Source organism: Solenopsis invicta, chromosome 9, assembly GCF_016802725.1.
Source record: "Solenopsis invicta isolate M01_SB chromosome 9, UNIL_Sinv_3.0, whole genome shotgun sequence".
NCBI lineage: Eukaryota > Metazoa > Arthropoda > Insecta > Hymenoptera > Formicidae > Solenopsis > Solenopsis invicta.
Genome location: NC_052672.1, coordinates 6,868,808 through 6,882,823, shown reverse-complemented (window position 1 = coordinate 6,882,823; position 14,016 = coordinate 6,868,808). Strand labels below are relative to the sequence as shown.

General features: G+C 29.0%; 1 protein-coding gene across 1 annotated transcript; it reads left to right on the top strand.

The window, feature by feature from the left end:
- Window positions 1–29: 29 nt before the first annotated feature.
- LOC105200319 (G-protein coupled receptor Mth2) lies at window positions 30–14,016 on the top strand. The gene is made up of 9 exons (XM_011167798.3): window positions 30–761; window positions 1,081–1,431; window positions 2,922–3,219; window positions 3,590–3,812; window positions 4,441–4,655; window positions 4,729–4,807; window positions 6,447–6,628; window positions 12,947–13,127; window positions 13,605–14,016. Exons 1-9 carry the CDS (start codon window positions 495–497, stop codon window positions 13,825–13,827), a joined length of 2,019 nt encoding a protein of 672 aa, XP_011166100.3. The 5' UTR covers window positions 30–494; the 3' UTR covers window positions 13,828–14,016.

Genomic DNA, 14,016 nt, shown 5'->3' with positions numbered 1-14,016 from the left:
AGATAATAATTCAAGTTATTATTAAATAGATAGCAACTGTTTCTGCCCGGAGTAGTAAACGAAAGAAGAATCGAAACACACAGAAATAAAATTAAGTGCAGGAAGGCATTAATATTGTTGTGCATAAAACTTACAAATCGATGTGAAATGACGGTTTAAAACTTAAGCAATTAAAGAAATTGGTTTAAATACGACTTAAAATAATAATTCAGCAGGAAAGTCTGAAGAAGTTCTTTTTGAAGAAGAGGGAAAAACGCTGCATGTATTATTTGTACACAAGTGAATTATATTTTTATTAAAATGAAGTGTACTTAGAAAAAAACAGGTTTATAGTACAAACTAGAGCAGCAGCTTTGAAATGTAACTGCAAAGTAACCGAAATAATAATCTGGAAGTATCAATTAAGAACGTGACGTTGACTTCAGAAAAGCGATAATAATACAGAGATATATACTTTGTATTAAATAAACGAATAATTACAGTTTTACACAACTATGTCTATGATAAGGTTTGCTTTGCTCGGCCTGCTATTATCCTTGATAAAAGCATCATCCGAGTGGCAACTGACGAAATGTTGCCCACCGGGACAAATCTATTTAAACAGTTTCACCAACTGTGAATCAGTACCGTTATTCGCGATAGACGTTTATTCTCACTATTGGAACATTACCCGAGAGTTCCAAAAACTTCCTCAGTGCAACGAACCTGAGGATCTTGTGACAACGGTACTCGACGATTTTGAATCTGACACTGTCTTAGAGGTAAATTGAAATTAAATTGATCTTGTTTATCTTTAACTTTATGGTCGCAATGTCATGATTGACAAAATAGTAATCAAGTTTTATAAGAAGTATAAAGAGAATAATAAAGAAGTATGAAGAGAAACCTAGGAAAGACTAGAAATGCTTTTTTGATTTGCTAATGTATGCATTTAAATCATTTAAAAAAAAAATAATAATATCCACACTTGGCATACTATTCTAATCATATAACTGAAGTAAAATGTTATGTAACAACAATTATTTAAACGATGTTATAAGCGAGTGACTCCTGTTTAACAACTTAACAAATTGTTTGTAGGTGCCCGCTTGCATAGAATATTTTTACAAGTCAGGGGAAATAAAACCCGTAATAATAATTCGTTACTGTCAATCAAACAAGGACCAACAAGTGAAAGCAAATGATACATCCTTTCCGCAACTCTTATACACCAGAAAATGTTGCTTTGGCGATACAATATTCGACAGCGGCACAAAGACATGTGTGACCCGATTAAACGAATCACAGAGTCTTGGAGCATTTTTGTTCAATAGATCGATTAACGCAGAAAATGCAGTGATACTCACTCAAGGTCCACCTGAGTGTAAAGGGCCGATCGTTAACTATGAAATTAACGAAAACGATATCTTCCTACGAAACAATACATATTCGGTGAGCAAGAAATTAGAACTTCTAATTGTAAGATAATTTTCATAACAAGCGCGTATCAATTATTATTTTAAGTATTCTAGAAATTTAAATTTTTTAGTTAGGTTAACAATCTGTAATTAAACAAAACAAAATTTCAGTTTTACACAAGATTTTATTGCATAATATTTTCTTTGATGTTTTGTTTTTTCACTTTTATGCATGAACAGAATATACATTGGCACAAATATGATTTCCGAATTATACAGTAGCGTCTATAATTATTTTGACATAAATATTTTTAGCGATATTGTTTTATTTTTACTATATATCCAAAAGTTATCTTACCAAGGTGACAAAAATAAATTCTTGTAACTAACTAAAACAAAAATATTGAAACTTGTTGCTCATATATAAATATTTTGTAACCAAATTGTATTTGAAGTCACCATAAGTACTTTATTAATATATGAATTATTAATTTTATCCAGAATTTATAACTAAAATTGCTTATATTGTAAATATATTAATGTTCTGTCTTACAATATTTAGTGGCATATTCATTTGCTTTGATTACTGCCGCACAACGAAGTGACATTAAGTTGATGAGGTTCAATATGCGAATAAGGAGGATTTTTATCAATTTTATTTTTAAAACTTTGAAAAAAAGCTTCGTGTTTGAATGTTTGCTTTCCTTAACGTACGTATTTAAGTTCTTCCTACTTCTATAGTTTTTGTGAGATTTAAATCGGGACTCTGGATAGGCCAGTCTAAAGCTGTTATTGTTTTCTTATAAATGAAGCTAATTACAAGTTTAGAGGTGCCAATGTATATTATGTATACATTTTTCACTTTTTCTGAGATGACAGTTCTTAAATGTTGCTATGCTAATGTTACTAATAAAGATTGGCTTCTTAATTTATTAATTCTGTGATATTATTTATTCTGATTCAAACTAAGAGCTGTGTTTAAAACCGAAAGTAACGACACATAATTCAAAAGACTCAAATATTTTATGCAAAATTAAAGAATATTATTTCAATCACAAATCCTGCTGAGATTAGTTAAGACCATACACAAGCCTATCTTATCTATAAATGTATTATATACAAAACGTAATCTAATTTCCATTGTATATTAAATATATTGCCAGTTAGAAAACAGCATCATATTTATCTCGCGTTCGTAGTACTCTTAATGTGTAATCTTAAAATTTTTGTGGCATTATCATGTCAATAGTTTAAATTTTGATGATGATGGTTTTAAAAATGCCAACAAGTTGTTACTTAAAGTTGTCAAGTAGTGAAGGTATCAATTTAGCAACAAATGCAAACTTAGTTTTCATAATTATGACAACAGTAAATGTTATGATTGCGTACAATATACTCGTAATAAAATAGACACATTGTTATGTAGGATAATTTATAAAAGCATTTATACCTTTTAAAATAGAAACTGTCTGGATATGTCGATAAGAATAAAAACAACATTAAATGATTTAAATAACTTAACAGGTGATGATTCCAGTGTCCAAAAATAATGTCAAAGAGGAACCAGTTACTGAGGATAACGCTTGTCTCGAGATGACGCCGGAGTTTGCAGTTAAAAGAAAATTGATAGTCCGTATCTGCAGAGATCCGGAATTCTGCGACACGAACGCTTGTATTAGAAAGTGCTGTCCCGAAGATAGATATTTTTATGAAGACGGTTGCATTAGTTTTCTCCGTTTTACCAATGAAGTGGGAGAATTTTACAATGCTTTTGTGAACGCCGTGAATCAGACAAATTCGTTCACTTTCGACACGAACAAAAGTATTATTAATCAGAGTTACCAACTTAAATGATTTTCTCAAATTTTTATTACATTACGGTAGAATTTCTGGGAAAATGCAAATAGTACAGATACTTATTTTCTTTTTACAAAAATTATGAATTTTGCGATCTGTCAAATAGTTTCATTTGATATTAACAAAACCTAAATTTAGAGTAAAATCCTCCAATCTGGTAACCCTACATCTAATGGTATTTAAACACTTTTATTACTTGCTAAGAAAAATTTATATTTTTATGTTTATTACATTGCTTCTATGTTATTACTAATTGATTATAAATAATAGTTAACAATTGTCAATGTTAATACTATCCACAGAGAAACGAAATTAATTTACTTCTCTTTACTTAGGTCACGGAGTTTTGATTCAGAAGCCATCATGTGACTCTGTGTACCGTTACGATAATTGGGAAGAAAATGTGTTACTGACATCAAATGGACATATTTTTATCAATAATTATGATACGGACAACATGTACTGCTTCGAAGTCCGACATAACTATTCCGACGACAACTCTGCTCGTTTTGAATTCTTTTCCTGTTCTAAATACATGAGAGCTGAGAAACATAAAAGGTATATTATTTCTATTATAGTCTCAAACTATATCATAGTCTTCTACTATAAAATGTATTATGCGATAACTGCATATATAATTATAATAATTATTATTCGTATACATTTACCAGCTGCTACTCTATTACTATTTTCACTCATCTTTATCTTTGTAAATATGACCAAATACAAAAATTGTATTAAAATATGGGATTTGCCAATGCCTTGTTATATCGGAAATTTGTTCCAGAAATGTGAATTTGTGTTGATTTCCTAGTAATTAATTACAATTCAATGCATTGAATTAGACTTTAATTAATAATGCTAGCATATTACTATGTATTCAGACTTATCTGTTCCACCTCAAATATTTTAAATTTGATTAAATTCGACAGATTTAGTTTGTTTCAATTTTACGATGTCAAACAATCATAACATGTAGTAATATGGCACCGTATAATTAAAAAGTATTCGAGTATTTGAGAGCTGTAAATATTTTAGTTATATGTATACGCAGCACAAGGAGAAGCATTATTAATGTATGTAAAATTGATAAAAATAATGTCGGATCAATTTTCAAACATTAGATAAACATGTCGCATTTGTATATCCTACGAATTATGAAACCTAAAATGCATTTTTTGTTTAGCGCTAACTGGTGGTTCGCCATAATGGTCGTCAAATGTACATTTCTACTGATGACGTTGCTAGTGTACGCGTACTTACCAAATCTACAAAATATTCATGGAAAAACGGTTATATGTTATGTGAGCAGTATCTTGCTGACTACCATCTTCGGATTCATCATCAATTTGTACGACACAGTCACATTTGAACGAAACAGAACATTGTGCAAAGCTATAGGTTTGTATACAAACGTCTTAAAAAATATTCATATACGAATAATGTTAATGAAACGTAAAAAATATTTTTCTAGCTTACATCGGGTTTTTTTCTTTTCATGCGGTATTTTTTTGGCTTAACGTCATGTGCTTCGACATATGGCGGACCTTTGGGTAAGTCATACACTATGACATCTTTGGGTTAAATGCAAGATTAGATAAATGAGACAATTATTTTACCGTGCACAAAATTATTAATTGTTTCTCTTAGATAATTAATTATTGAATTAATTCTTTAATTCTCATAGTATAAATAAGGTTTATTACCCCACAAAATTATTTTCCTATTTATCTCCATAGTTTTTCAATTATCTCACTGATTTTTCACCAGTGCTTTGTGATTTTTATTAACTTCATCTTTATGACTGATCATATTCCAACAGTATATTTCTTAACTTATAAGTTTCAATAAAAATTATAATCTTCAATTGTTTGAATATATATTTACAAAAGTAGACAAAGAAGTACTAACATTTTATAAAATATTAATAACTGTTTTCCTAAATAATTTTTACAGTGTTTCAACAAAATTATGTAATGATATGGTAAATTATATTGTTGATATGGCAATCATCATACATTTAAAAGTTAAATTTAAAAAATATTATTTAAATACCCTGGCACAAATAGAAAACTTCTTGAATTGTCATACAAGCGTCACATAAGCTTATGCTCTGATGTCCAAATCTATAAAAAGTTTTATAAAAAGTTCGATTACACCTTTATCACTCTTCCCATATTTTTTCTTTACGTTCCGATATTCCGATGTTTACGCTTTACGCTTGTTTTACGTTTTATTTTGCCAGGGTAACAAAGCGTGTCTAATTGTAAGTGAAATCGCGTAAATTTGTAATTATTTATGATACTGGCAACTTGCTATATATTTATCTTCAACAAATTTGAATATATTGACATTGAAGCAACTCGCAGGTAACAATGTAAATCTGTATTGTTAGTCCAATAGCAACATCTTATTTGTCAGAATTATGAGAAGCATATTGTAATTATAATCTGCTGCTATTATATTTCTGAAGATGTAAAGTTTTACGCTGATGTTATCGTTAAGTACCTATCTCATGTTAGTATGGCTAAATTTCAAAGATAATTTAATCGGATATAAATGTTCAAACTTTGTGTATCTTTCTTGAACGGCACTTATATTTATCGAACTACAATAGCGAATGGATACGAACAAGCGAAACGAGACTACACATACATTGCGCACATATTATACATAGTAAAAAAGCTGCGCAATGACACGTAACGATATCCCTAGCTGTCGTAAAGAGTTACAGAATACGCCTACTGTTCTAGGATCCTTTCCCGAATCCTGCCACCTCCGTTATCGTTTAACCGCGATTTTCCCCTCCTCCGCCTATCTTTTTCAAGACCTACGCTACGATCACATATTGCATCGCACACAAACGCTCGCAACATTTCGTCAAGTCCCGATCAAATCATTTCTTATTCTTACACATGTAATCCGATAAAAAAATGGCTATATAAAGACTATAATATGCATTTTGAATCAGTGTCAATGATGAAAATTTCAGACTACAATCTAAATTATCGACAAATTGCTGGCAAATTGTTACATAATAAAGGCATCAACTTGTCAAGAAATGCGAATTCGATTGCTGCAAATCTGATAATAACGCATGCTTTGATTAAAAGCAACATTTGAGCATTTACATAGACACAATGCTAACTTAATAGGATCTAATAAATTAATATTAATTTATTTTCTCCACAGATCTATACGTGAGAATATGAATATAAAGGACCGCAAGAATACGAAACGGTTGCTGTTGTACTGTTTATATGGGTGGGGCATCCCTTTACTGTTTTCAATCCTCATTATCGTTGCCGATAACACGGATTTCCTGCCAGAATATCTGGCACCCGTTATTGGCGAAGTCGGATGTGCGTTAACATGTGAGTTATTAATCGATAATAATTTTCCGAAAGATGATATAACATAAGTTAGTCAATACTGGTATCGGAGTTTTTGGAAATATAACCGATTTCTTGTAACGAAACCTAACTCGTCTGCGCAGTGTTGAATATTTCTTCGAATCTTCTTGATATAATAATTTACGCAGCAAATAGATAGATATGGTGGTAAAACTTCGGAAGAGCTACCCCTCCTTCTCGATGACCTTGATCTTTACATATGTTATAGAAGCATGGATACTAAACAACTTTTCCTTATAAATTAATTGGCGCTCTCGTACAGTTTTCGAGATATAGTTGATGAAAGAGAAAACAGTATTTTTTAATTATTTCAGAAAATATTCATTTTACAAAAAAATATGTCAAACAAAAAATGAAGTCCGTAATAAGTTCTATAAAAAAGGTCATATACATATTTTACCTAACTTTAATATTTTAGTCGCGATAGTAGAAAAACTGTTTTAAAATAAATTTTTTTTAATTTTTAATAGTTTTGCGGGCAAAGCCCCTCCCCCGAGCATCTACTTTTCACGCAAAACTACTTAAAATTAAAAAAAATTAATTTTAAAACAGTTTTTTTACTACAAAAAATATTGTCAAAGCTATTAATTTTAAAAGTTCTTTTACTATAACAACTAAAGTATTAAAGTTAGGTAAAATATGTATATGACCTTTTTTATAGAGCTTATTTCGAGCTTCATTTTTTGTTTGATCCTTTTTTTGTAAATAAATATTTTCTGAAATAATTAAAAAATATTGTTTTCTCTTTCTCTAAGTATATCTCGAAAAGTGTACGAGACCGCCGATTAATTTATAAAGAAAAGTTGCTCAGTATCCATGCCTCTACAACATATGGAAAGGTCAAAATCATCGAAGGGGGGGGGGGGTATAGCTCTTCCGAAGTCTTACCCTTTGTCACATCGCGAGAAGAAAACAAACGTAAAATTTTTTGTCCATTATCGTGTCACAATTCAATAATTGAAAACCATCTCAAATAATTGTATTGACTGTAGTATATCATTGCTTCTCAATATAAAATATAATTATAAATGTACTTAACTATAAAAAATAAGAATTAATATGTTTTATATACAATAAATAATTTTAAATAGAAACATGATAATTACATTTATTATATTTAACAAAATATCCTTGGATGTTTTTGAAAATTATAGAAGTTGAAAAGATAAAAACGTTATAGTTTTTCAACTAAAAATACTTCAAATGTAGTTCCATTTCTGTAATTAAGTTTATCAGACGCTATATAACATTAAATATAGAAAAGAAGATATTATGGCTACAGTGGACATAACGGCTATCCCGATTATCTCCACTATTAGATGACAAATTCTAACAATTGCTTATAAAATTATTCGTTTAGTAGTCTAACGTTTTATAGTAGTACCAATATGCCAATAGTAGTTAATCGTTATAAAGCATTTATACTTTTTAATACTTCTAAACTTTTTTGAGATACACTTTAGAACTTAGTTGCACATAATTCCTTATTGTTTTTAAACTTGAGCGTATTATCACACGAATGTAGGGTAAGGTTGCCAAAATTGCACCACTTTTGACATAAAGGCTTATAACTAAGAAATTATGAGGAATATTTTTAATTTGCTTAAGTCATAATAAAGTATAATATTTCTCCTTTAATATTTTTTTTCAGAATTTTATATATTGTCATAAATTTTTAAATAACGATTTTTAAAAGTCTTTAAATAATGCGATTGAGGCAACCGGTCTTCTAAATTGCACGACAAATTAATATTACTCTTTCTGGGGTAAAACAACACTTTATCTGCTAAATTGTTTCTTCTCGACCAAAAATACGTTAAAAGCATATTTTTATTAATATTGGAAGTAAATACCGTAAATTAAATATAATTTCCGTCAATGTCATTATTTCGATAACTTTTCAATAATATTACAATGCATTGCAGCATTACAGCAATATTGTTACAATATGCTGTATTTACGATTATTACATTTGATTTTATATATACAATAATATATAATATATAATAATGTATAATATATAATGTATAATCACGATCAAAGCAATAGTGCGATTTAGGAATCTAAGGTATAGTGCGATTTAGGAATATAAGTCATGGTGCGATTTAGGAGACTAAAGCATTTTATAAAACTGTATTTATTTAATTTATAAATAAAAACACAAAGTTATTTGAACTTTGTTAATCTAATTTTAATAATATCGTGATCATTGCAAATTATAAAAATTTATATTATTTATTTACCTTTTAAATTATTTATATTTAAAATTTATATTATTTATTTACCTTGCAATCAAGTAATTTGTTGAAAAATAGCTGCGAATTTACACTTTTTCTACAAATATTAATAAAATTGCTATTGTTCTTAACATGTTGAGCGAAATGAAGGATGATGATAGTGTTACGTAGTTCTCATATAATCCCACAAAAAGTGTACAAGTACTGTGATTGAATTTATACGCGAGGTGGTACAATTTAGAAACCGGTGCAGCAACCTTACCCTTTGCCTTCTCGAGCGTTTTTTTTCTTATTTAACTTTTTATTTGGCTGGACATATTTCAAGTTATGCAAAGTTTAACATTAACATGAAAATTTGTTATTACGGTTTTTTAAAGTAAAATTTTTATATCAAAATATTTATTGAATAAAGCGATAGTTACTCTAGAGGACGATGTTCAGATACATTAAGGACATTATTTTATGATTGTTGTTTAATGTTTAATAAGAATAAAGTGATATTTCTAACGATATCTCTAAAGCTTTTGAACGAAAAAATTCCAATTTAGGACAATTCAAAATATAATTAAATGAACGTCGAAGCCAAACTACGAGGGCTGCCCAAAAAGTAATGCTCCACATTTTTTTTCTCAAAATCTATTTGTTCTACAAAAATGATGTTTACACATATGAAAAAATAATGTTTTATCTACTCACTCTATTTTTTTATATAATCTCCTTCAAGTTCTACTGCCTTCCTCCAGCGATTCACTAAGGCGTCTATGCCCTGTCGGTACTAGTCCTCGCTCTGGTTATGGATCCAGGTTTTCACTGCGCTAATCACCTCTTCATCTTCAAAATGTTTTCCACGAATGCTATCCTTTAATAGCCAGAAAATATTTTAAAGACGACGAAGGGGTAATTAGCGCAGTGAAAACCTGGCTCCGTAACCAGAGCGAGTACCGACAAGGCATAGACGCCCTAGTGAATCGTTGGAGGAAGGCAGTAGAACTTGAAGGAATTATGTAGAAAAATAGAGTGCGTAGATAAAATATCATTCTTTTTTTTCTGTGTTAGTATCATTTTTATAGAATAAATAGCTTTTGAGAATAAAAATGTGGGACATTACTTTTTGGGCAACCCTCGTAGATTTTCATGCTAATAATATTATTTATTTATAGTTTCAAGTCGTTTAAACATTCAAACACCAAGATTTTGACTCTTGTATTGGTCATCCTCAGTAATATTTAAATTTATAGAATTTTTGTTAAAATACATATATAATTCTTTATGTCTCTATTTTAATCTCAATTTTAGATTTTTTTATAATTTTAATGTCAACCTTATATCATATTTTTTTAACGTTTAACGATAAATCTCAACACATAGTGTTTTATTTTTTTTAAACAAGTAAATTTTATTAAATATTAACTAACTCTTAAAGATACTTGAATTATTAGACGAATTAATAGATTTTTGATTGATATGAAAGTGTAGTACTGCGGATAAACAATTTGGTGCCCTTAGATACGAACAATAAAGAAAAACAACGATGTAAGATATTAACTAAAAATCGCCACTATTTACAATATTTAAAGACAGTCGCAGTTAATTGTACAAAGAACCTGAACATACGGAATTATTCTCATATAATCCACAAAGAATTTTGGTATATACTTAACGAAAATTCTATAAATTAAAATAGCACATTAAGGATGACGCAATACAAGAGTCAAAACGTTTGCTTTTAAATGTTTAAAGAACTTGCTTAAAACTATAAATAATAATTAATATTACTAACATGAAAATCTAATTTGACTTCGACACTCATTTAATTACTTTTGAATTTTATAAGCTTCTGACATTGTATGTTTTATATTTAAAAATATTATATTGTATATATAATTTTGTAACAAAATATTGTACACTTTTCAAACTAAATCAATTTCTTTATTATTTTGGGGATAACCACATTTTTACCACATTTTTTTCCTTCCATCGAATTATGCAGTGCATTACATTTTTATGAATCTCAATAATAAATATTTTATTCTTTGAGTCTAGAATCTGTTAAACATTACTTTGAGAAATATAATTGTTCAAGTTTCAGTAACATAATATATTGATTATAAACAAAGTTATTCAATAAAATAAAAATGAGTGTATTATTATTATTCTCTCTTCTTTTCCAATAAACATACTTATCATATATAATTTTATGAAAAATTATTTATTCTTTGTAAAACAAATTAATATATTAATTTAAATTGCGATTGATTTAACTTGCGTTTTCAAAATGCATTATTACTTCACCTCCAGAATCCATTTTTCATTATTCAAATAAAAGATTATTCAAATTATATCATATCTTTTTGGTATATTGACGTTTAAAAAGTTTTGGCGCTTGAAGTTGAACATAAACCAAATTTTAACTTCTTTTAATTTTTAACTTCTTTTTAATTCACACTGACGACATATGTGGTCTCGTGATCACTGGCGTTAAGATTTAAATGTGAAATTTACCTCAGAATTTGAAACAAAGATAGAGTTATAAAAATTTAAGATTATTGTTAAATTATATTTTGCAATTTGGTCTCTCCTCTTATTTACATAATTGTAAACGTAAAATTAATTTTTTCAATAGCAAATAAATTACTAAAACAAAATTTAATTAAAAAATACAAAGGACATAACAGAACAAGAAAGGAGGAGGTTGGGTTTCGCGCGTAATTAGTCGTTATATTGTTATATAAGACAAAATATGTATCCAGATAAATGAAAATTTTGTTCCAGTTTTATCGCAAAAAACCTACACGATTCTGAGACATTTTGAGAAACGTGATTATTTAATAATATTTTCTTGTCCGCTAAATCTAAAATAATCTTTACAAACAAATTCATGATTATAAAAGGTATACATACATAAGTTCGAATTTTGTTCAAGCTTTTGCTGAAAATTATGTTTTTAAAGAATCTAGAATTTTAGAAATCGCATTTCTTCTTGATCTAAAAAATTGAGCACTTCTAAAACATATTTAGTGACTAAGTTATGACATATTATATTCGATATCTTTTTCAGATTTTTTAACTTACTAGAACGTAGCCAAAAAAATAAAAACCGAATTTTTATTATTTTCCGACGTGTATCTGGTTGACATACATTAAATTGTTTTTAAATATAATTACTCCCCCCCCCCCCGATTGTATCGACTGATTAAAATGTATTAATTGATTGTTATTGTGTTGTCAAATTATGTAAAATGCGGTTTTATCATTTATTATTATACGATTGAAAAAGGCTAAATACAGCCGAAACGTTTTGTCAAAACATAAAACTCGCTCTATGTAAGAAAAGTCATAATATTTGGTCATTAAGTATGAAACTTTACACATATACATATACACTACACACACACACACACACACACACGCACGCACGCACGCACGCACGCACGCACGCACGCACGCACGCACGCACGCACGCGCGCGCGCGCGCGCACACACACACACACACACACACACAGAGTGATTCAGAATAACCCGTTATCCTTCAAGGGACGTATACCTAGTCGAATTCTAAGACGGTTTTTCCTTTGGCAAAAATTTGGCAGATGCTTAGATTTTAAAATATAAGCCGATTAAGTTAGCGTATCACGGGTCGAATACAGATGGTACGCAGGGGCAGCTATGTCTCGCGATGAGAATTTTTAGCTAAGAACGACAATAAAATTTGAACTTATGTACATAGTACCCTTTATAATCATGAATTTTTTTGTAAGGATTAATTTAAATTTAACAGAGAAAGAAACATCACATTTCTTGCAATATCTCGAAATTGTGTGGCTCTTTTAAAATAAAACTTGGCACAAAATTTTCTTTTATCATAATAGATATTTTTCTCTGCATAATGATTCATTGGGCACGGGGTCCAAAATTCCCATCCTTGTCCTGCTACACATTCTTCAGAAGAACAATATTTTCGTTTTCATGTTACAATTTTCTATGTATAGCGTAATAATTTTAAAATAGATTAATTAAATTTTATTATGATTTTAATCAAAAGATAGAGCCAATTGGAATAACTACAGCGATTTAATTTTCGCTTATGGACCGGAGACGATTCAGCTAATATCCAATGTGGTGTTTTTCATTCTCACGACGATGTATTATAATAAGGTAAAAGCAGATATAAAAAAGGTAGATACCGATTCCAGAAGCAAACAATTTGAGTTCATTAAAAACAGGTGAGTGCTTTTGAGTAATAAAACATTAATTTTCTTTTCATTTTTGGAAGTAACTAAAAGACAAAGTTTAATAAAAAATTTGTAGTTACAGTAAGTAAATTTTAAACACGTATTTTAGGACCTATTGTGTTGATTTTATTATTTTCATCCTATTTCTAAAGTTCTGCAACCTACGCAAAAATGCAAGAATTGCTGTCTACTAAAAAATGAAACACCAGTATTTGATAATAAAGTAGTGTAAAACTCCAAAAATTAGTTTATACTGTTGGTTTCAATTATTTTGGTATTATAGCAAATGTCCAAGGGATCCTAAATACATTCTAATAATATAACAATATTTATCTTGATTTACAACTATTTTATCTGTATTTATGAGTGATATCTTTATGTATCATTTACTTTTTTTCAATTTTATTTTATAGAAAAATTGAATTATATTATCTTTTAATGGATTGTATTTATATTATTTTTCAATAGATTTATCATGATCGTCAAACTGTTCATCGTTATGGGAATGCAATGGACATTTGAGACAGTAAACTACTTCCTCGAGAAATATTCCATTCACTGGCATGTGATTTATTACATCGGCCTAGGCTTAGATTGTCTTGAAGGTTTATTGATTTTCATTATTTTTGTTATGAAAAAAAACATGTATCAAAATATTCGCAAACGATTGCAAGATATAAAAAAAAATTAATCTGCTACGTAACCACGTCATTGTTTACTTATATAGTCAGGAAAAGCGCAATCAACTACGCTATATTTTTGTTTCATTTACGCGACTTATGTTTTAAAAAGAGTCGATAACTAAGCCATACTGAGAATTTGAGAGATCGGAAAGAGAGTAACGATATAAAAGAGAGAATAACAATTCAATAGAAAAACA